The 21775-nt window shown below is 43.4% G+C and overlaps 1 protein-coding gene across 20 annotated transcripts in view; it reads left to right on the top strand.

Moving 5' to 3' along the window:
* mcf2la (mcf.2 cell line derived transforming sequence-like a) overlaps nt 1-21775 on the top strand; it is a 57847-nt gene that overhangs the window by 30734 nt on the left and 5338 nt on the right. For 6 of the 20 annotated variants that reach the window (XM_069520547.1, XM_069520550.1, XM_069520548.1 and 3 more), the window contains 26 exons: nt 7065-7148; nt 8798-8912; nt 10965-11055; nt 16086-16199; nt 16421-16537; nt 16636-16785; nt 16887-17011; nt 17118-17232; nt 17324-17443; nt 17779-17970; nt 18053-18244; nt 18338-18491; nt 18594-18646; nt 18746-18825; nt 18972-19038; nt 19135-19250; nt 19472-19541; nt 19641-19733; nt 19821-19913; nt 20010-20135; nt 20234-20455; nt 20543-20635; nt 20913-20991; nt 21130-21202; nt 21285-21391; nt 21645-21737. In XM_069520547.1, coding sequence (XP_069376648.1) covers nt 7065-7148; nt 8798-8912; nt 10965-11055; nt 16086-16199; nt 16421-16537; nt 16636-16785; nt 16887-17011; nt 17118-17232; nt 17324-17443; nt 17779-17970; nt 18053-18244; nt 18338-18491; nt 18594-18646; nt 18746-18825; nt 18972-19038; nt 19135-19250; nt 19472-19541; nt 19641-19733; nt 19821-19913; nt 20010-20135; nt 20234-20455; nt 20543-20635; nt 20913-20991; nt 21130-21202; nt 21285-21391; nt 21645-21737 — 2934 coding nt within the window. Of the gene's footprint in view, nt 1-7064; nt 7149-8797; nt 8913-9982; nt 10125-10964; nt 11056-16085; nt 16200-16420; nt 16538-16635; nt 16786-16886; nt 17012-17117; nt 17233-17323; nt 17444-17778; nt 17971-18052; nt 18245-18337; nt 18492-18593; nt 18647-18745; nt 18826-18971; nt 19039-19134; nt 19251-19471; nt 19542-19640; nt 19914-20009; nt 20136-20233; nt 20456-20542; nt 20636-20912; nt 20992-21129; nt 21203-21284; nt 21392-21644; nt 21738-21775 lie in introns of those variants that run through there. The other 14 variants (XM_069520543.1, XM_069520541.1, XM_069520534.1 and 11 more) reach the window with 4 other exon arrangements.

The following is a 21775-nucleotide window of genomic DNA, read 5'->3' as shown; positions in this document are numbered from 1 at the left end:
TTGTAAATCCAAAGCTTTGGCACAATATCATATATCTACAAATGCTTGTGTCACTTAAATGAAATCAAATGAAATCATTTATTGAAAACTTTATTTATTTATTTACTACCCTGGGGCACTGTCCTACAATTCAGTCCCTTATTCAGCGCGTCATATCAGCTTTGAAATACAGGGATCACTTCCCACTGAGGATCTCTGACCTTTTGATTGTGACCTTCTCAGCTTCACCACAAACACAACAGTTACCAAGCGATTAGGATCAAATATCTGTGTCAAGATCACAGTTCTGGGAGAAGTTGTGGTGTTCAAAGCACTTTCTTCAACACGGAAGTGGTTTTGTCTTGACCTTTGTGGTGCATGTACAATGAAACATTATTCAACACGTGCACATGATTATTCTAACGCTATAGGACAATTGTAAGAGGTATAAGTATTTCCTCCAGTGCATGATGTCATTGTGTAAAAAGAGCCAAGTCTGTTTTTTCATACAGCCGCAAGTATCTTTTTAGGGCAAGTAAAAACACAGTCCTCCTGGATTCTTTACTTACTGGCCATGTCTGTCATTTTCCTTTTTCCTCTCCCCTCGGTCCTTCTCGGTTTTCATGTTCTTTGTTATGTGTAGCTGAATGGTAGCTATGGCCAGAGGCAGCCAAATAAAGGCTGCACTTACATGTGCTGGTTTGTCTCACAGCCGAGCTTTTACTGCTTGTGATTTTCTTCTTCACTAATCGTGAGAAGGGAAGAAGGAGCTAGATTTAAACCCACAAGATTGCGAGTAGTGCACAGTTCAGAGTCAATATCATAGCTGTCATGCTCACAGCACAGTCAGATCATCCATGTGTGGATTGTATTTCATTGTCATGTTTAACACTCAGGGATGTAACCCCTCTTAAAACCACACCACTTGTAATTATTGCAATTTCTTTAGTCACTGAAAAAAGAGAATTGTTTGACCAACTTAAAAAATGTTCCATGAATAATTTTATCACTTTCGTTTTAACCTGCATGGTGGGACATACATGGATCTTGATGGGGAAAAATCTGGCATGTGAAGGTGACAGGGAAACACAAACTCAAACGATTAATAAATTATTTTGCGACCATAAGCTCATTTGAAGTCAAGACTGTTCTTGTCAATGAAATATATGCACTTAGTAGCAAAAGAAGAGTTAATTGTATAAATCAAGGTGGTTCAGTCTGAACAGTTTAGAAAAGGGTTAAAGTTTTGGTGCTTATTATTGTGCAGCTTCTAGTTGGACATAATTTTGACATTAGACATCAATTACTTTAAATTGTGTATTTATCCATTTGTGCGCTCAGAAAGTAAACTTGTTGTCATGGGCCTCGCAGCGGTTGCGTGTCTGTGCGTGTTGTGACGGCAGCACAGACTGCAGGGGGTGGGGGTGGGGGGGGGACAGTAGTGTGTTGTTTTGCTGAGATGATGATGATGTGAACATCTATTCAGTAGATCGGGGCTCGCTGCCAATGTCGGAGCCGAGGCTGAGGCCACTGTTCGGAGGCGGAGCGTGTCACTGTTACAGTAGCATCTCAGCTTTTTATACTTGCGATATGGGACTTTATTGTAAAATAAATAATGTGACTTAAATTGAGAAAACTATTGTTGACAATGACAGAATTGACATAGTGTAAAAAAGATTTATCATTTACTGTGCTATGGTGCAGGTCTTGGAAATCCAGAAATCCACTGATCACAAACATATCACAATTGGATCGATTCAGTCAGTTTATACATTTTATAACAGGAAACATTTCTATAAAATTTTATGCAAATATAAGTGACGCTCCTCTGGGATATCTCAGGTGACCCCTGTGTGTTTTCTGACTGCACACAGAGACGCTGAACCCAAACAGTCGAGCTTGAATTCATGCAACATCGGTCAACAGAGACGTTTTCATGTTTTGTCTGTTGCTGTTTTTCCTGACCCACAGCTTTGTGCCTGGGGATGGGCACACACACACACACATAATCATACACACATTACGGGCCACTGTTGGCCGTGTGACCCAGTTGTTGTGTTGTGTGTGTGTGTGTGTGTGGGTGTGGGTGTGGGTGTGACAGATGGGACTTTAGTGAACTCTGACTATAAAGCCAGATAACAGAGCTCAGATTCCCTCACACAAGGGTAGACACATACACAGTGCCAAACCCTTGCCCTTCTACATGCAAACACATCAAATGCACACACACATATACAAATGGGTGCAACTGGCCATGTCTCTGCTGGTATTTGATACCAGTGACACAACTTTTAACCCTCCATCACCCCCTTAACACACACACACACACACACACACACACGCGCCTCCATCCAAGTGCCTTCAAGTCTACATTCCAAGTCCGTCCTCTCTCCAGTTGCCACATACCACAGCTGATGGTCTCAGTGACGCCTTAGTGCCAGGTCGACATGACGCTATGTTTTTAATTATCAATGTTTCATTTTTTTTCATATTTGTTGTATTGATTACGTATTATTATTATTAGTATGGCTCCTGAGATGTTTGTATTATTCAAATCTTTTTCATTTATCTTGCTGTATTGTCACATGGGCTCACACAGACATTTTGCAATGGGGGGTGGCAGGAAAAGTTAAAGAAAATGTCAGCAGGAACTGACTCAGACATTTGCGTTTTCTGGTGCAGCCCCTCCGGAAAATTTCTGGAAAACATCCGGACTTTAGTGCATGTGTGAAAGCATGTCTTTCTGTGTGTGTGTGTGTGTGTGTGTGTGTGTGTGTGTGTGTGTGTGTGTGTGTGTGTGTGTGTGTGTGTGTGTGTTCATGTGAGTTGTGGCAGTGTGGCACATCTCTCCAGCTTCCTGTGGCTTTGAACTTTGACCAGCCACCAGCTCTGGCAGCCATTAACCAGCAGACAACAGCTGTTTGTCGGCTTTGAACTGACAATGTGTGTTTAGCGATGAAAACCTGTAGTAAAACAGCTGCAGAACAAAGGAGGCAGAGGCGCGCGTGCATATTATTTCACTGGGTCTCCATCACTTGTTTGTGCTTTGAGTATGTTTAGTGGACTGTACCTTTATGGGACCTAACTTGGCCGTTGCCTTTCTTTCACCCCTGACTGCTGACATTACCACAGCGCATCTTGTTGGACAAATTGAGTTTTTCCAAATTACATTGTCAGCGAGCATTTCTGTAATCTAATCTCAACACACACATACGCACAGTTTGTGCAGTATCATTTGTGTTAACCGTGTAGAGGTGAGATGCTGAGACAGATCAGATGATCTAATCATCGTGTTCCAAAGCAACAGGGTGTTTTGCTGGTATTTGTTTCGAGGCTCAGATCAGCTGTTTAAAGGTCAATAAGGCTGCTGATCATCATTCTACAGACAATTTAATCATGATTTCTGTCTGTAGGCAAGATTCAAATGACCAACAGAATAATATTTGTTGTGCATTATTGATTTAATAAGTTAGAGCTTGCACAACAATATCTCTAAGCTGCCATGGTGATTGCATTACATCAAATCTAATCCTTAAATTTTTCAATGCTTGATCCCTAAAATAAAGGTACTAGTACTACTACTACCCCCATTATCCCAAAGGATACTGATTGAAAAATAAAATAAATTCAACTATGCACCTATGTCACAATGTTTCCTGTTTAATACGTTTTAAAAAATGATTTCCACCAGTCACAGAGAGAGCAGTATGAAGCAGTTTTCATTAAAATAAAAACCACTAAATGAAATGCTCCTGACCCCCACCACGGAGAAAACACATCCGCGGTATCAACTCGCAGGCCAACACATTAAATATGTAGGCATGTGTAAAGAAACCCTGTTCTTCATTTCATCCTATTGAGACAAGAGCACCTCTGCGCTCGTTTTTTCTTTTTCGACCACCCCATTCCCTCCTCCTCCACCCCATCTTCACCATCTTTTCACCTCTCTAATTCCTATTCTCTCTCTCTCTCTCTCTCTCTCTCTCTCTCTCTCACACACACTCACACACTCACACTCACACACAGGCTTTCAGCTGCAGACTCTCAGGAGTGTGAAATGGGTCCAGTTTAGTTTATAACATGTTGTAGAATTCCTCGGATGCTGCGTTCAAATGGTGAATGATGCATTTAGAGGTGTCACACATGTCACTGCCATGTCATTATATCAACGAGCAACTCTAACATGAGACTTAATCAACCTCCTTCAGAGGAATCCTGTTGTTCTAATGGGACGATTTTTGAGTTATGTATCATTTAGCCCCTCTGCTAAGCCCCTGAGAAAAAGATGAATGAACTGGGGAAGAGATGTCAGGGCTTTGGGGGGGAAGGGTACAAGGAGGCGGGGTGGACATTCTTTCGAGCCCCCCCATAATCACTATTTGTGTTTTGCTGCGTTGCCCCACTTCCAGTGTGTGTGTGTTAGTGTGTGTGTGTGTGTATGTGTGTTTGGTGGGTAAAGAGGTTCGCTCGCAGCTTAGCCGCTATAGTTAAATTTCATTCATTCCCCTGAGGACAAAGCAGGGAGTTTTAAGGGTTTCAGCAGCAGTGAAAAGCAGCCTGACGCCTGAATGTCTGATATGTCTGCAGCGCCATTCACCTCCCGAAGTGCACCGGCCGTGTGCACTGTGCAGTTTGTTTGAAATTGTTGTTATTTTCTCACTTGAGAGCTGGTGTGACTGTAGCACCTGATCTGAAACAGAATCAACGTCAAACCTATGAAAATAGGAGAAAATTTACATTCCCATCATTTAGTTTCAAGATGTTGTTTTCTTCACTCAACTGAAAAAAAATGTAGGTACGTTCAAATCCTGAGGTTTGATCTCTGGCGATATTGGGACATTTTCAATCGACCAATCCTGAGTCAGTTTTCACCCCATTTTTACATCATCTAATTACTAATTAAAACCAAACTTGATGGAAAAATTTACACTTGAACAAACATGAATGTGATAAGAACTAAAAGATGAATGAAACCATCTTCTAAATTTATTAAAAAGATCATTAAAACAATGTATTTGATTTGTACTATGACTTATTAGTTCTGTTCATGTCCCATCAGCTAACATGGAGGATTAAGACCTACACTGCAGCCAGCCACCTGTATCAGTTACAGTTTTTATTTTACACCTCCTCACTGTGCACGCAGCATTATAATGATGTATATATTGGACTTTTGTTGTAGAGATATTCATAAAAATTATATTGCGGTAATTATTGATATTTGATTTATCACCCAGCCCTTCCTTGTACTACCATGAAAATTTCAAAGGCCTCAAAAAAGGACCTTTTATGACCTTTGTCATTTCCATGGACATCCGTCAAAGACCTGAATTAAAGGTGGTCATACAACCAGGACCCTGTCGTTTTCTGCAGTAGCTCCACACGATGTAGAACCCCCGCCAGATTAAGAGCTTAGAACCTCAGTAATGCCATATACAGTGTGTCAGCATACCATAGGCTAGACAGTGACTCATATACCACACGCTGTGGGTCTCACGGCTCATGTGCAGTCCACACTCTGCACGGTGCAGCAGGAGCGAGAGTGCCGGCAGCTGTTTACAGGATGTTTGGGACGCAGGGGGGCGATTAAATAGGTGGCACGACATGCGTGTAGCTGTGGTCAGGCAGGAATCTGTCATACTGGAGGTTTACCATGTTACAACACTGGCACACACACACACACGGGGAGTAATAATGCCAGTAAGTCACTGGGCATGGCTCCAGATATCAGGGGATTGCATTAGGATGTCCGAGCAGTGACTCAGCCTCTGCCCATACACAGGAACCCTGTGCACCACATATCACACATGAATAAATGATCTGTCTGGGAATAAACTGAGAAAGAAGAAAAGAGTAAAGGAAAGGATTAAAGAGAGGAGGTAGACCTTTTTAGAGCAGGATGCAGTTTATGGAGATTTAAACGTGGCACTAATGCAGGTCCACTTTAATAAACTTCCAGCAGAGTGAAGCAGCCTGTAATTTACCCAAACACAGCATGTCTGCTAAAATCGGCCTCCGCTGCACCACAAACCAGAGAGGAAGAGCAGGAGAGGAGGTGCCCGATGCACATTCTGACATGATATCTACGTGGGAGACTGTGTGTGTGAGAGCAAGTGTGTTGTCATATGTCAGGGTGTGTGTGTTGCAGTGTGTTGTGGGCCACCTGTCAGTTCAGTGCGTCAGGCAGTTAAACCCTTGTTGAGGCTCTGGAGCACAGCCAGACATGTGTAGCGCTCTCTGACTCCAAAGAAATTTGGGTGGAAGGCTCCTTTTTTTCTAAAAATCCAATCAGCTTGTTTGGTTTGCTGTGGTAATGAATGCCATCTAGCTGCCAGTCCCACCATACTGCTGGGAAACCTCACCACCATCGGCTCACACCAGCCGCGGTGCCAGCCTTTGTCTGTGTGCACACACGCTTTCACGGCGACGCTCGGACAGAGACGTTGAAGAATTCTCAGTTTTGGTTCACAGATGCACATGATATGTACACAATCTACACAGGTTTGGCACCACATGGATGGAGGAGAGTGCTTTTCCCTCTATCTGTGTCTTTGTGTGTGTCTACATGTCTAAATGAGATTACTGTAATCCAGCTTGACCAGAGGAAATCCAAATGCTGTTTACTTCATCCCCTGTTACTCTCACTGCTTTGCTTTCTCCCCTTCATCCTCTCTAACATGTGTGGCATAGTGGTGCAGTGGTTACCGTTGTTTCCTCACAGTAAAGAGGTTTGAATCCAGGTTTGGCCATGGTCTCTCACTGTGGATGGACAGATCTGTACTCCATTCTTCCAACCACCTTCCTCTACTTGTTGGAACATAGTATATTAGAAAATACATAATAATATATCATAATAAATAAAACTAGTGTAAATTCTAACAAGCTATAAAACGTATAAAACACTATATGAAAGCCAGATTGAAAAAATGGGCTTTTAGTTTATGTTAAAAATGTATGTCTATATAAACTTTTCTCAGCACAACATTGCCTCAATGACCTGATAACTAATTTTCCACTTTGACATACGATATCAACACATTGGAATCTAAAAGATCTCCATCTGCTCTCCGTCTCTTTCTCTCCAGATGACATCATGCATGGGGAAGATGGTCCTCGGTGTGCTGCAGAAATCGGATCTGAACTCCAGAAACAGTTTGCCATCCTGCCAGGTTGGTTTGATGTCGCTCTCTCCTGAGCATCATGCACGCTGGGGGTGTGGGACTCATTCCCTGTATTGCGTCACCTCATTGGGTGATCGATTGTGACTTTAACAGACATTTATTTCAATGAGAATCTCTGAGATTGCCACTTGAGCAAATGGAATTGAACAAAACAATGTGACACGGTTAAACGATTCTGTTTAGATTTACATTGGAGGGCTGAAGTTCAGGTTGAACTAGTGACCCTGGAGAGACGGACAACTTTGTTTAGATTAGATCGGAGAATTGGGATGTCGGCACAAAAACACATTTGAGTAAGGACTGAGCAAATTGTGGTTATCAGTGCAATCTAATATACAAACTGTCTGGGGTCAAAGTTCATTTTTGGGACTTAGTTTTACCCTGAATTCGGCCTTTATCTAAATATCTCTATCTCTGTTACACCGTAGATATTTTTAAAGATAATCTCTTGTTTTGCAGCTTCATCCCTCTGCTCACGAAGTCTGTGCTCGTCACATGTTTTTCTCTTTTGTCAAACCGCGGTGACAAAACTGCCGTGAGATTAAAGGAGCATCTTTGACAGCGGGTTCATGCAAACGCACGTTTGTCACCCAGATTCCAGAAATAGATCCACTTCAACTCGGTCTGCAGACTTTAAAGTGGCGTCTTCAAAGATTCCTCTGCACCACTGAACCATTTTCTCTGTTTCTTTGCAAGTTAGAAGGAACACATTAGTCACAAAGTAAAAAAAATGTCATCTGTGTATTTAAATTGAGGCATATCTTCGGCCCTTCCCTCAGGATTCTAGCTCTAAAAGCTCTTCTTTAAAGTTAAGAGTTCTTTGTGTATGTTTCTTACTCATTACATGTTTTATACTCCAGAAATTTTTATTAGGTAAACACAAAAATAGCCAGTGACTGAGACCAAGTTCACACATAGGGATCATGCGTTGGGTTACCATGACGAAACGGCTGCCCAATGACGGCATGTGAATAATTTATCACCCGGACGACCGGCATTGCAACTTGACCCATGCAGTGAAAGAGGGAGAAGGCCAAGATTGTGTGTGTGTGTGTGTGTGTGTGTGTGTGTGTGTGTGTGTGTGTGTGTGTGTGTGTGTGTGTGTGTGTGTGTGTGTGTGTGTGTGTGTGTGTGTGTGTGTGTGTGTGTGTGTGTGTGTGTGTGTGTGTGTGTGTGTGTGTGCGTGCGCGGCCCTTTTTGATTTTCAGCTTTTGTATGAAGTTTTTGTGCACTCTAAAGTGTTGTGCTTGTTTTGCCTTTTAGTGGAAAATTATTAAATGAAAATGTTTCCTCATGTTTTTCCCCCAATGCAGTTCAAATTATTAAGTTCAGAAAATGTTTTTAACTCCATATTTCATAAAGTTATGCATCAATATATAATGTGTGATATTTAACATGCTGTTTTTAGTCTACATAGCTTTTTGTCTAAACTTGTTTGAGAACTTTATAAATTGAACTTTATAAATTAAACTTTAAGCTACAAATATGGACCAGTCAGTGTTTTCCATGCAGAAGTTATATATTTATGTAAAATAAATCAAAAGGGAAACACCAACATCTTTTAAACCTGAGGTCAACCCTGCCTGGACATCACCCTGACCTTTCTGCCATCTCCCCCTGATCTCCTGTGTCTGCAGGGGGCCGCGGGATGAACGGCAGCCCTGTCATGGTCTTCCCAGAGTTCCCAGAGTTCAGCGAGCTGGAGGAGGAGGAGTTTCAAAGTGTCCTCGGCTACCTCACCAGCGTCCCCAGGTCAGCACCACACACACACACACACACACACACACACAGCTTTATTTGGTTTGACAGCAGAAAATCTTTGGAAGGAGTCTGGCCTCATAAATTGTGTAGCCAGTACCAGTATAGAGTGGCAGTACCATATGTAGCCAGCAGATGTCAGCACAACACCAAAAGGGAAGAGCCAAGGAAAGAGACACAAAAGACAAAAATATTAAATAAATATATTAAAGTATGAAAGAAGAAGAATGGAAATTAAAAAAAGGTTAAACCAATGAGATACAGGGAGGGAAACACCCTTAGGCTGGTTTATTTAATATGTGAATGTAAATGTGGATACAATTTGCTTTTAAATATTAATTTTAAGCATCTTTCAAAATAAACTACCCTAATAGCCCTGGTGCATGTTGGGGTGAAACCTATAGCAGTTTGTTTTGCTAATCAGATTCAAATTAAATCATAATCCCACCTCTTTTCTTCTTTTTGTCTTTATTACTCCTCCTCTCTTCCTTTATTCTCGCCTCCATCTGTCCCTCCTCCCTATTACCTCCCTCCCCTGCTTTCCTTCCTGCACCTTTACTGCTGAATGCTGCAATGCAATGGTGCACACACACTCTTGCATGCACATCCATGTTTATAAAAAAGGAGAAGAAAGGATGGAGATGCATTCATTTTTATATGTACATACACGTCTGTACCTGTATGTGTGTGTCATGTCGGCTTCTCTTTCTATATATATTTTTTGTGGCTCATCACCTTTCATAGCCCTCTCCCTGAATCCCCCTCTCTTTCTCCCCCACAAGCTATGTGCACCCAGCTGCCAATCGGCTGCACCCTGAGCACTGATTGGCCACAATGGGAACAGCAAGATGCAGAGCTGTGCTTTAATTGGCCGAGGATGGAGATGAGGGTGGGGATGAGGGTGGTGGAGGAGTCGAGGGAGAAGGACAAGGAGGAGGGAGATGCTCTTTAAGGATGTGAACGGTTACTGCTCTCCATCTGCAGGCTGCACACAGATGATGGATACAGGAACAGAACACTGACAGCAACGGAACAAGGACAAATTAGGAGGATTGGATTATTGTTGGATGATAGCGATGGAATATTAAGGATTTGAAGTATTTTTTCTCATCCTGGAATAGCAAGTCAACCGTCTTGATTCATGGGATTTGAATATTTTTTTCCTGTAGAGATGGACTGAGGATTTGCTGTCGCAGCGTTCACTGGGTAGCGTAGTGTGTTCATTTGCTCTATGTGTATGTGTGGTGATGAAAATTGGCAAATAGGGACACACAGATGGACCAAGTCAGCAGTATTTGTGTGTGTGTGCGTGCGTGCGCATGTGTGTTGTGCTTCAACCTCCATCCTTTCTGCCTCTGTGTAGTGTCAGGGTGCATGTCAATTCTTTGGCATTGCTGCATCCACACATGCACGCACTGACACACACACGCACACATTAGCTTAATGAGGTTGCTACACATTGCACCGCCTGTGGAATATGTAGCAACACACACATCATTGCAGAGGCCAGGTTGCCATGGTAATCTCAAGGGCCTCTCATCATCATCACCGATGACAAATGATGATTACAGATAAAAAGGCTTCACCTTTCCCGGCATCAGTTTTTATTCCTGAAATATGATTTTATTTTTCCTTAGGAACATTTTTTCATATACATATTGTTACATATATGTTGCTATGTTTATTGATCCAACCTGCAGTTGTTATGGAAGCTGTTCCCTGCAAACTATCCTCTGTTAGGACTGAATATGATGCATTTTACATTTGTATTAATCCTCATCAAATCCAAAGAAAAAGATTTTACTGCACATGCAGAGCTGATGGAGGGACATGGGGTCTCTGGGAAATGTAGTGCCAATATATTACAGGTCATTGTTATATGTGCACTGATTATGATCATTTCTGGTATATTTAAAAAAAAAAAAAACAGCTCCGTAAAGGTCCCTGTTGGAATAATTACCCATAAGGCTGTTTGACCTGTACAAACACTTTCAGACACACAGAAAAGTAATTTACCTTCTGACAACAGCGTGTGTCTCTCTGCAGCGTTGCCGCATCGGGAGTGGGTTTCATCCTGGTCATCGACAGACGACTGGACCGATGGGCCGCCGTCAGGGCTACCCTGCTCCGCATCGCTGTAAGTGTTTGTTACACAGAAACTCAGCCGAGCACTGGATGGGTTTGTTTGTGTATACCATTTGCTCATGATGCCTACAATTAGCGGTTTTGTTGAGTGTGCATTACTCTATGTGTGTTAATGTTTGTTTGACCGTGGGTGTGCGGGTGTAGTTGCTGGTGTCAGCTGTGTGTGTGTGTATAATTTGGTTTGTCACCACTTACAGTAATGGATGTTGTTGTCTTTGGTGTGTGCTTGCTGGCTTGCACAAACTGAACATTATGTGTGTGTTTCATGTACTGGCAATCAGGCAAAAGTATGTTTTCTTACTGGGTGTTGGAGGAAGGTTAATAATAGCATCTTATAGTGAAGTGGCTGGTGGGGGCTGTGTGTGTGTGTGTGTGTGCAGTGAGATGCAGAGATGGAAAGTCCAAACTTTGTGTGTTTTCATTTTTTATTCTCAGCCTAAAAAATGAGACCAGAGAAGTTGAGGCCCTTAAACGTACAATATGTAACTTCTCAATCAAAACAATAGCAAAAGACCTAGTTTGGTGAAGCAGCGTGGGATCATGGGAGTTGTTGTTTCCATCGCTGTTGCTGATGAAAATCTCCCTGACACAAGTTTTATTCATGTTTTATTCAGCAAGCGGCAATGAATAGTAATAATCTATAATCCACGGAAAAAACCTTTGATAAGAAAAAAGCAAGTTTATTTGAGAGAATAAAGCTAGGTTAGAGAACATGCAAACAGACCAAACTGGGATTCAAACCAGGAACCTTCTTGCTGTGAGGCGAGAGTGTAAAATTGAACACTAAGTGTTGATTTCTCTCCTAAATAGAAACTGTATTGTGTTTCATTTGGTTCTGATACCTCAGATATATGGGTTCCTCTTGATTTTTACATTGTCTTCCTTGTGCTCCGGCTGTGACTCATGATTAACCGGGTCTGCCAACATGTGGAGGACGCCTCGCCACATCTGTTTGTGCGATGCTCCTCCTGTACTACACTGTTTTGCCATGTATGCAGATGTATTCTAATATATGGTAATTGGACACTGATTACAAAGAGGCCTAATTGCTTTTCCGTGGTGTTTTCTAAGAAACTGTCTCCACTGTGACAATCATTTAAGAACACGGCCCCTACAGGCATCACGGACCAATCAGGGACTGTTATCTTATCCATGTTGTTGATGGACTGGGCAAGGAACCAACCAGCAGTTGCCTCTCTGCCGTTTATTAGTGTTAAAACACATGTATGTTTGAATTAAACACAAACCAAGATGTATGAAAACACATGTTTCTCCCAGATAAAAGTAAAAATAGTGTTCTAAAGGGCAAACTAATTCTGATTCAGAACACCTCATCTTGCACCAAACCAAAGTCCGGCTGTTGTTTTGCAGTAACTTTTTACCTTCGACCAAAAGGTTTTTGTCATTTTGGGAAAGAACCCTTGATGTTTCTGTTTGTCGGCCCTGTGATACGCTGGCACCTTGTTCAGGATGTATGAAACTTTATAATGCAAATTCAAAACTTGATAGAAAACATGTAAAGCTTGTCACACGTTTTGTTTTTGCCAGCAAAAAAAGAGAGCAAAGGGTAGATTAAAAAAAAGTGATGAAGAAAAGATTAGAAGAGTCTCGCACTCTATCATACCCATGATTCATAGAGGGAGGGTTATCAGCATGGTAGCAGAGGCCGCTCTACAGGATCTCTCCTCCTCCCTGCACCTCTCCTGCTGATCACCTTGCTCCGCCTCCTCTCTTCTTCTTCATCTTCCATTCCTCTCTTCACTCATCTGTTCTTCTACACTGTCTCTCTACACTGTAATGTGCTTTTTTCTTTAAACATCTGTTAATATTTTTTTCTAATTTAATTCTTGTTGAAAATTATATCAGAAAGAAGATGATGCTTGAGATGAGTTATTTCAGAATGTATCACCATCCGACTGCTGTTTGGTTGAACTCTGCAGCTTCTTTTATTTCAGGCTGTAAAGCATATCAGATTAAATTCTAACCTGCTGCCAAGTTAGATGCAGAACAGTGACAGACAGAGACAACATAAAAAAAAAAGAAAACAAGACTCTTTTGGATAAATCCAAGACAATGTCTCACCGTCTAAATCCACAGATCCAGGTGAGGAAAGCCTCTAAAATCCAAGTCGGCGTTTGTGAATTATAACTTAACCTGAAGGCATGGAGAGCAGATGGTGAGAGGAGCGTCTCTCTTCCTCTGTCCCCCTCACTTCAATCCCCCTGTGGCTGTCGCGTGCATGTCCTTGTGCGCGCCGGCTCTGCTTTTGTCCACCAGCCAATGACGCGCCATCTTGCTGGAGAGTGAAGGTCTGTCCGTCGTACCCGTGAGATGTTCGAGGCGGTTTCAAGGTCGACTGCTGCTGGTCGCTTGTTCTCTTGCCCCGAGAGGAGAAGAAATAATACAAAAATTAAAGAGGAGCAGACAGTTATTGCCATGTAAATCTGGTGGTTGTAGGTTTTGGTCGCCTGTACAGTGTTGACCTTTGACCTCAAATTGATGGTACCGCTGAAATAAAATTTATTTTCTTTAATTTGTTTACAATATTTCCACACTTATACTGAATTACTTTACATTCCCATTGTAGTATTGTATGACCTTTATCAGTGATTTGAAGGATTAAATCAACAGTTTCCTTAAAAATCTTACTGTTGATCCACCTATATACCAGAAATTAATTAGCGTAAACCACATTCATTGCAGTGAAATGATGATGTGGAGGCCTTCATGTGAGCAGCAGCTCATCTTTGTGATTTAGGGTAATAAATATGCAGTCACTCAGGCATACTACAGGGGTTTTGCTGCAGGGGGGAGACGCAGACGGTTCTATCAGCCGGTTCAAACAAGACAAATACATTTTAACAGCCTTAAAAAGCTGTTGCAGTGCAGCAGCGATTTAAAACTAATCTCTTTGTTATAATTTTCCATGTTTCCAAGAGAAATGGGGGTTTGTGCATGTGGAGGGAGGTGGTTTAACACCGTGGCTATACCCAACTCCCATGAGGCCAGCGTGGATGTCATTAGAGGACACGAGTGGAGAGCTTTCCCCTCCCTGCCTCCTCGCCAAACGCATATCAATCAGCCCGGTCAACAGAAAATGAAATTCTAAAACCTTATCATGTATTAATGCATGCTTTTTTATCTGCGAGGTGGGAGCATCAATTTGATGTAGAAGTGAGTTTCCAGCGCAGTAGCACGTCTGTAATCATCTGTTAGGGGGGAGGCACTGAGCGGCGTGTGTGTATTGTCATGTTAATGCAGATTTACAAATTAAGGCGAGGCCTCAAAGGGTTTATTGAATTAAATTGATTTCAGTTACACATATATTGTATGCTGGGTTTTGTACAGTCAATAATAGAAATGTATCTACAATTGCTTCATATACAAACACGTGCACTAGCTGGGTTTATTTATTCTTTCATATAGTTCAATATCCACAGATTCACTATAATTAGAGCAGCAAGTATTATAGTGCACGTGAGCATGTTGAGTTATTTAAAATAAACCGTCAGCTGTCAGTTTGGGTGGAAACTGGAGCGGAACCATGAGTGTTTCATCACAGCAGGCCGTGTGTGTGTGTGTGTGTGCGCGCGCGCGCGCGCGCGTGCGTGCATGTGTGTGAGAGAGACAAAAATAAATAACAAAAGGAGCAAAGCGGAGCTGGGGCACCACTGACACTTTTTACAAGACTCCTCCACACAAACAGACATAAGCAACTGTCACTCTTATTCTTTCTCTCTCTCTCTCTCTCTCTCTCTCTCTCTCTCTCTCTCTCTCTCTCTCTCTCTTTCACACACACACACACACACTCACACACACTCAGTCTCCCTCGCATCGCCTCTCCCCACTATTCAATCATGCACTCTCTCTCTCGCTCCATCTCTCTCCATGCCTTTTCCAAGGAGAAATGGTTTCCATGGCAACCACCAGCATGCATTTCATGACTATGATGTATGTGTGTGTTTTAACATGTGTGTATTTGTGTGTGTGTTTGCGGGTCTCCTTGTAGACTGAATTAGATCCGTGCGCATCACTTTATCACGGCTCACTTGGCCGTGTCTGCTTTTTATGGGATGGTCTCTGCGGTTGTGATGAACGTCCGCTTTGAGATGACGGAGGACGTCAGTGGGTGGCGCCATTTTGAAAATGCAGACACCAGTTTGAACATTGCTTCCACTGATTCAATGACTTGATGCATTGAAATGTTCCTCGGAACAACTTTCCTGTTATTGCCAGTCGATTGGTTGTTTGCACTCGCAGCAGCAGTAAGCTTAGCTCTGCTCCTCCGATTCTATCTGCAGAAGGTAAAATGCATGTGAACATAAGAAAGCAGATTAAATACAACAGCATGCTCAAAGCAAGGGGATAAAAAAATAAAGATAAAACAGCCCCCTTTTTCTCCCAGCTTCAAATTTCTTGAATATTTTCAGACTTTATTTATGGCACCGCTGAAGATTTCCTGAGCTCGCCTCTGGCCTTGTGTGTACACACGTACCCATATGAACGCATGTAAGTGTCACCTTCATTGATTTATGATGCCTAATAGGGTTGAGCAATTCACCCAGGGTTTTAGAGGAAAGCCATAACCAATATAGGCTTTCAGCTGAGTGGCCTCCTGTGGCTGTTGTCTGTGTAAAGGCAATTCCTCGCTTTAACCTGTTAGAGGAATAGGAGCTATAACGCCGTAGCTGCTCCAAAAGTCCCGGGACTAATAACATCACAAGAGGGAAGGTGTGACGGGGCAGTGTGATGGAACATTGGAGATTTAGTGGATATTAAATCCTGGAAGAAACCAGTCATGGTCGGTGCAGGGTGGCTGCAGAGGGATGGTGGCTGCAAAGATGAGCTCAGTTTTTGATGGCATCTTATTTTCATTCACTTAATTCAATATGGTATCAAATGCACTGTAAAAAATTAACTGTGTAAATATATCAAAATACAGCTCACGTCCTCATCCACTACACTTTAGTTCCTCCAAACCTGAAATCTCCACATGGTAACAGCTGCTGTTTTCTCTCTCAGGGCTCATTTCCAGGGAACTTGCACTTGGTTCTGGTGTTGCGTCCCACTACTTTGTTCCAGCGGACTCTGTCAGACTTCCTGTTCAAGTTCAACAGGGACGAGTTCAAAATGAAGGTGCCGGCCATCACTTTTTCTTTTTTTTGCTCATGTTTGCATGTGTCTAATCTCATCCTACATAATGAATGTATTTCAGGATGCGTTATCTAGGTCACTGCAGGATCATGAATAGCCTAGATGACAAAAAACTAAAACCACATTTTCATTTCAGTAAAGAACTTTCTTTTTTGTATTTTATATGTTTTTAATTGTGTTTTATTGTGTATATGTTTTCATAGGTGGTGATGCTGAGTTCGGTGACTGAGCTCCATGCTTATATTGACCCAGGACAACTCACCACAGAGCTGGGAGGCACACAGGAGTACTGCCACGAGAGCTGGATCTCTCACCGCACTGTACGTACACACAAACACACACATGCACATGTATTCCCACTTTTTAGGCCCTCAGACTGCAAGCAAGGGCTCTGTGTACATTTTCGAATCCTTCGCAGGCAATTGAGGCGTTTGCCCTCATGGTGAAGACCACGGCTCAGACTCTGCAGGCGTTTGGCACTGAGCTTGCAGAGACAGAATTACCCAACGACGCCGAGGCCACCACCAACCTGCTGCACACACACACACTGAAGAAGGACACGATGAAGGTCAGAGAGGCTTTTCTGTCCCTTCTGTCTTTTTAAGCCTAAACTCTAGGTTTTTCTATTTGTCGTCACAATTAAAGTAAAATGTTTTATTCAATTTCCAGGAGGACCTGCAGGTGGCACTTTCTCAAGGGGGACGCCTGTTGGACTGCATCAACGAGCCTCTACAGACAGACCCCGAATACAGCATGACCCATGATGAACTGGAGAATTTGGCGACTGTACAGAGGTAGAGGAAGGGATGAAGGGATGCACAAGTGGATGAAGAAGTTGAACACATGAATGAATCTTCTCCCCTCTTCCTTTCCTTTTCATCCCTCCCTTCTCCCTCTCAGACTCCTGGGTCAGCTGGATGAGACCGAGACGGCGTTCGATGATTTTTGGGAGCGCCACCGCACCAAGCTGGAACAGTGTTTGCAGCTGCGCCATTTTGAACAGCACTTCCGTGAAGTGAGTTCATGGGAAATGTAGTTGCCACCTAGCCACACTGATGACCGATCCTTCGCAAGGTTAACGGAGAATGTGTGTGTGTGTTTTCTAGGTGCGCGCCCAGCTTGATGTGACCTCAGAGAGGCTGTCGGGTTTCTCTGAGATCAGCGTCAGCCCCGCCCACGCCGAGCATGTCCTCCGAGAACTCGGTGGGCACGAGGACAAGGCCTGTGTAAGACAAACAAACAAACACACACACACACACACAATCCCGATTCATAGTGTAGCTCACGTGAAAGAGAAAACACATGCTCAACACTTTCACCTCTGATGCATCCTTGAAGCCATATGGCAAATGACATAATAAATCTCACAACCTGCTCCACCCCCCCCTCGCTGGGCACCTGTGTGTTCACGTGTGGATTAATTAAAAACCTAAAGATTAACTGATTTGCTTAATGCAAGTGTCCCACAGCATCCACAAGAGGTCGCTGTTGCCCCCACTGCTGCTGAACCAATATTCTGTATGTTTGGAATTATTTTTTGACATCTCCAATATTTCATCAGGACGTCCTGGACCGCGCCCTGTCCCTGTCCAGCGAAGGTGACAGGCTGATAGAAAACTCGCACTATGCCGAGGACTCCATCAGGCCGAAGTGCAGCGAGTTAAGGGGGGTGTGCGAGGAGATCAGCGCCACACTGAGGAGCAAGAAGAACCTGCTGCTCAGGGCGATGGAGATGCACCACGCTCTGGAGAAGGTACTGGTGTAGAACAGGGAGGTTCTCCTCAGCACCATGCAAATGTTAAATTCACCACTTCCAACAATGCTGTTCCCTTCAGGCGTCACAGTGGTGTGAGGAGGGCATCTTCCTGTTGGCCAGCCAGCCTGTTGACCGCTGTCAGTCCCAGGACGGTGCTGAAGCGGCTCTGCAAGAACTGGAGCGATACCTGGACACGGCGCCGCTTCACACCCTCGCCGACCGCAGCGCCATCTGCTGCCAGTATGAATCGGTGCTCACCACTCAGCTCAGGGTCAGTCCAAAGTGCCTTTCTTTGTCCATCATGATGTTTCCTGCTGTGGATCAAGTTCACCTGACATCTCCTCTTGTGTTCGATCTCCGTCAGGACCAGGTAGAGAGAGTTTTCCAGAAGCAGGGCTCTGTGCAGGAGATGTTCGAGAAGAGACGCATCAGCTTGAAGAAACTCGCCGCCAAACAGACCAGACCGGTCCAGCCAGTAGCACCACGACCCGAAGTCAAGTCACCGCACTCCTCGCCCAGTAAGCCTGGATTGATGAATGAATAAAAGAAAAGAAAGAGTGCAGCATACATCAGTGATGTATGGGGATGAATAACACTTTCTTTCTATTTTCTCCCTGCAGATCAACAGAGAAAAGAGAGGAGATACTCTGCAGATAATGCCATCTGCAAAAAGGTTAATCCACGAGAAATATTGAATCAAGTGCTCATATTGTCAGAATATATCTTAAAAAAAGATGTTTTAAATCCCTGAATGTGTGTGATGAAACTCCAGGTGGAGTCTCCTCTTCATAATGGCAGCACCAGACACGCTTCTCTCTCAGAGGAAGAAGAAAACCTGGCAGTGCTTCGGCGGTAAGGGGTCAAAGGTCACGGATAAGAAGAGTCGTAGATAAGGAAACAGTTAAAGGGACAGAGATGCTGTTTGGAATTTGTTGTACAACTTTAAAGGTGTAAAATATGTAGTTGCATTAATGCTAATGGTTTGTGTGGTGTTCCAGTCACGTGATGAATGAGCTGCTGGAGACGGAGAGAGCGTACGTGGAGGAGCTGCTGTGTGTGCTGGAGGTGAGTCACATCAGTCACACGTGTTCCTGTGCACACTACAACTACAGTTTTTGTTGATTTGCAGGCATGACACATGTATGTAATCTCAAACTGCAGGGCTACGCAGCAGAGATGGACAACCCTGCCATGGCTCCCCTCATCCCCAGCACACTGCTCAGCAAGAAGGACGTCCTGTTTGGGAACATGTCTGAGATCTACCAGTTTCACAAGAGGTAAGCTGGGAAAATAAAATCCTCTGTTGATTATCATGTCCTTTGTGGTAATGGCTATGGAAAAAATAAATGTTTTTAAATGTGCATATTTCTTACAGTTTCCCCAGTGTCAAAAATTCAATAATCTGAATTCTAGGTCTTAAAAAATATTCCATTAATATTCATTTCAACGCTACTTCTGTCTTGATCTTAACATTATCTCTATTTCCTAATTTCCTCAGGACGTTTCTAAAGGAACTGGAAGCGTACACTGACTACCCAGAGCTGGTGGGCCGCTGCTTTTTAGAACGGGTGAGATAAAGTGCTAATTGCTAAAGTGCTAAAGTTAAATCACTGAACAGACCTTGCATGAGGCTTATTATTAATGACTGTTTACTTCTCTGTGCACAGATGAAGGACCTGCAGATCTACGAGGCCTACTGCCAAAACAAACCTCGCTCCGAGAGCTTGTGGAGACAATGCTCCGACTGTGCCTTCTTCCAGGTCGGCCCCTCGCTTCTCAACTTTGCTGGGGCTCCACGACAACAATATACACTTTTTCTTAATCTGTTTGTGTTTTTTGTGAATCAGGAGTGCCAGAAGAAGCTAGAACATAAACTTGGTTTGGACTCCTACCTCCTAAAACCTGTCCAGAGAATCACCAAGTACCAGCTACTGCTTAAGGTGAGATTTGATAAGGTGCTGTGGATGGACCTGCAGTATTTGTGTTTTACGTGAGATGGAGAAAGACTTGCTTTGCTCTCTGCTTTGTGTTTGCAGGAGTTGTTGAAGTACAGTAAAGGCCGTGATGGCTGTGATGACCTACAGGAGGCGCTCTCCTCTATTCTTGGGATCCTGAAAGCTGTGAATGACTCCATGCACCTCATCGCCATCACAGGATATGAGGTTGGTGAGATTTTGCTTTTCTTTTTATTTAGATTTTTCAGAAAACTCCAGCGTGAGAATAAACACCTAAATCCCTGCCTGTATTTTCCCTCACTCAGGGTAACCTCTCGGAGCTGGGTCGTCTGCTCATGCAAGGCTCCTTCAGCGTGTGGACGGAGCACAAAAAAGGCCACGCCAAGGTCAAGGATCTGGCCCGCTTCAAGCCCATGCAGCGGCACCTGTTCCTGCATGAGAAGGCGCTGCTCTTCTGCAAGAGGAGGGAGGAGAACGGCGAGGGCTACGAGAAAGCGCCGTCCTACAGCTTCAAACACTCGCTCAGTGTACGCTCGCAGTGCTCAGATTCGAAGGATGAATATTTGCAGTGAAATATTCTTTGCTAAAGGTCTCTCCTTCCTTTCCTCTCTCAGATGAGTGCCGTGGGAATAACAGAGAATGCTAAAGGAGATAACAAAAAGTTTGAGATTTGGTGCAATTCCAGAGATGAAGTTTTTATTGTGCAGGTGAGAGGTCACTTTTATTTGGATCAAATTGCTCATACTCATAAACATATTTTCATCAAGATCCATGAAGCAGTTTCTGGGACGAGAAACTATTTTATAAAGAACAACTTATAAAACCCTGTGGCATGGCTTGTTGCTAGTGTTGTAATTGCAATATTAGCATATTACCAAATTAATTACATTGTCGATATAAGTGTCTCGGAAATAAAAAACAGCAGGGGTGAAAACATGATCTCCTTGGCCGAGGTAAGAAAGAACCATTCCTTGTCTTTTCCAGGCTCCAACGCAAGAGATAAAAACTGCGTGGGTGAATGAGATCCGCAAAGTTCTGACCCAGCAACTCAAAGCATGCAGAGGTACACACACACACACACACACACACACACACACACACACACACACACACATACATACATACAACCACACAGCCGTGTTTGCTTATTATATGCACAGCACGCCCTTTGGAAACTGCAGCAAATTGTTGTATCTTCCAGACGCCAGACAACAGAAGAACTTAGACTCTGTTTCTCTGAGTCCCACCAGCAGCAGCACCTCCATCTCTCTCAGGTTGGTGTCACTGCACACACACACACCTACACACACACACACGCCTTTACTTATTGCGATAAGGTCTTTCTTGTCTTTCCAGCCCGTTCCGTAGCAATGGTCAGAAGAACCAGAAGAAGCAGGACGAGAAGAAAGCAGAGCTGAGCCCGACCTCCGATGCAAACTCCTCTTCCTCACCCAAACATAAAGGTGATTGTTTTCATTCATTCTGAATCCTCATGCACAGACACATAAAAACTCTTCATCAACTAAGGCTGAAGTGCTCAGTTTTATCTAAACTTCACTAACCTGTACTCCTCTTTTCTTCATCACCATCATCTTCACGATCTTTCTCTCTGTCTCTCTGCCTCTTTATTTTTCTACTTCTTGGGGGCCACATCTTATCTTTTCATGATTGACCCGCTCTCCTCTCTCCCCCACATTTCAAAACCATCGCTTCCAGATGAACCGGTGACCAGTCCGACCACTGACAGGTCCTCGGTGGCTAAAAAGCGTTTTACTTTGCAGGGCTTCAGCAATCTGAAGAGTCCTAAAGGTAACAGAGGCAACACAGGAGGTCACAGAGACACAATG

This window comes from Paralichthys olivaceus, chromosome 24 (genome assembly GCF_024713975.1).
Source record: "Paralichthys olivaceus isolate ysfri-2021 chromosome 24, ASM2471397v2, whole genome shotgun sequence".
NCBI classification, from domain to species: domain Eukaryota; kingdom Metazoa; phylum Chordata; class Actinopteri; order Pleuronectiformes; family Paralichthyidae; genus Paralichthys; species Paralichthys olivaceus.
The sequence above is the reverse complement of the archived record's forward strand: the minus strand, read 5'-3'. Positions and strand labels throughout refer to the sequence as shown.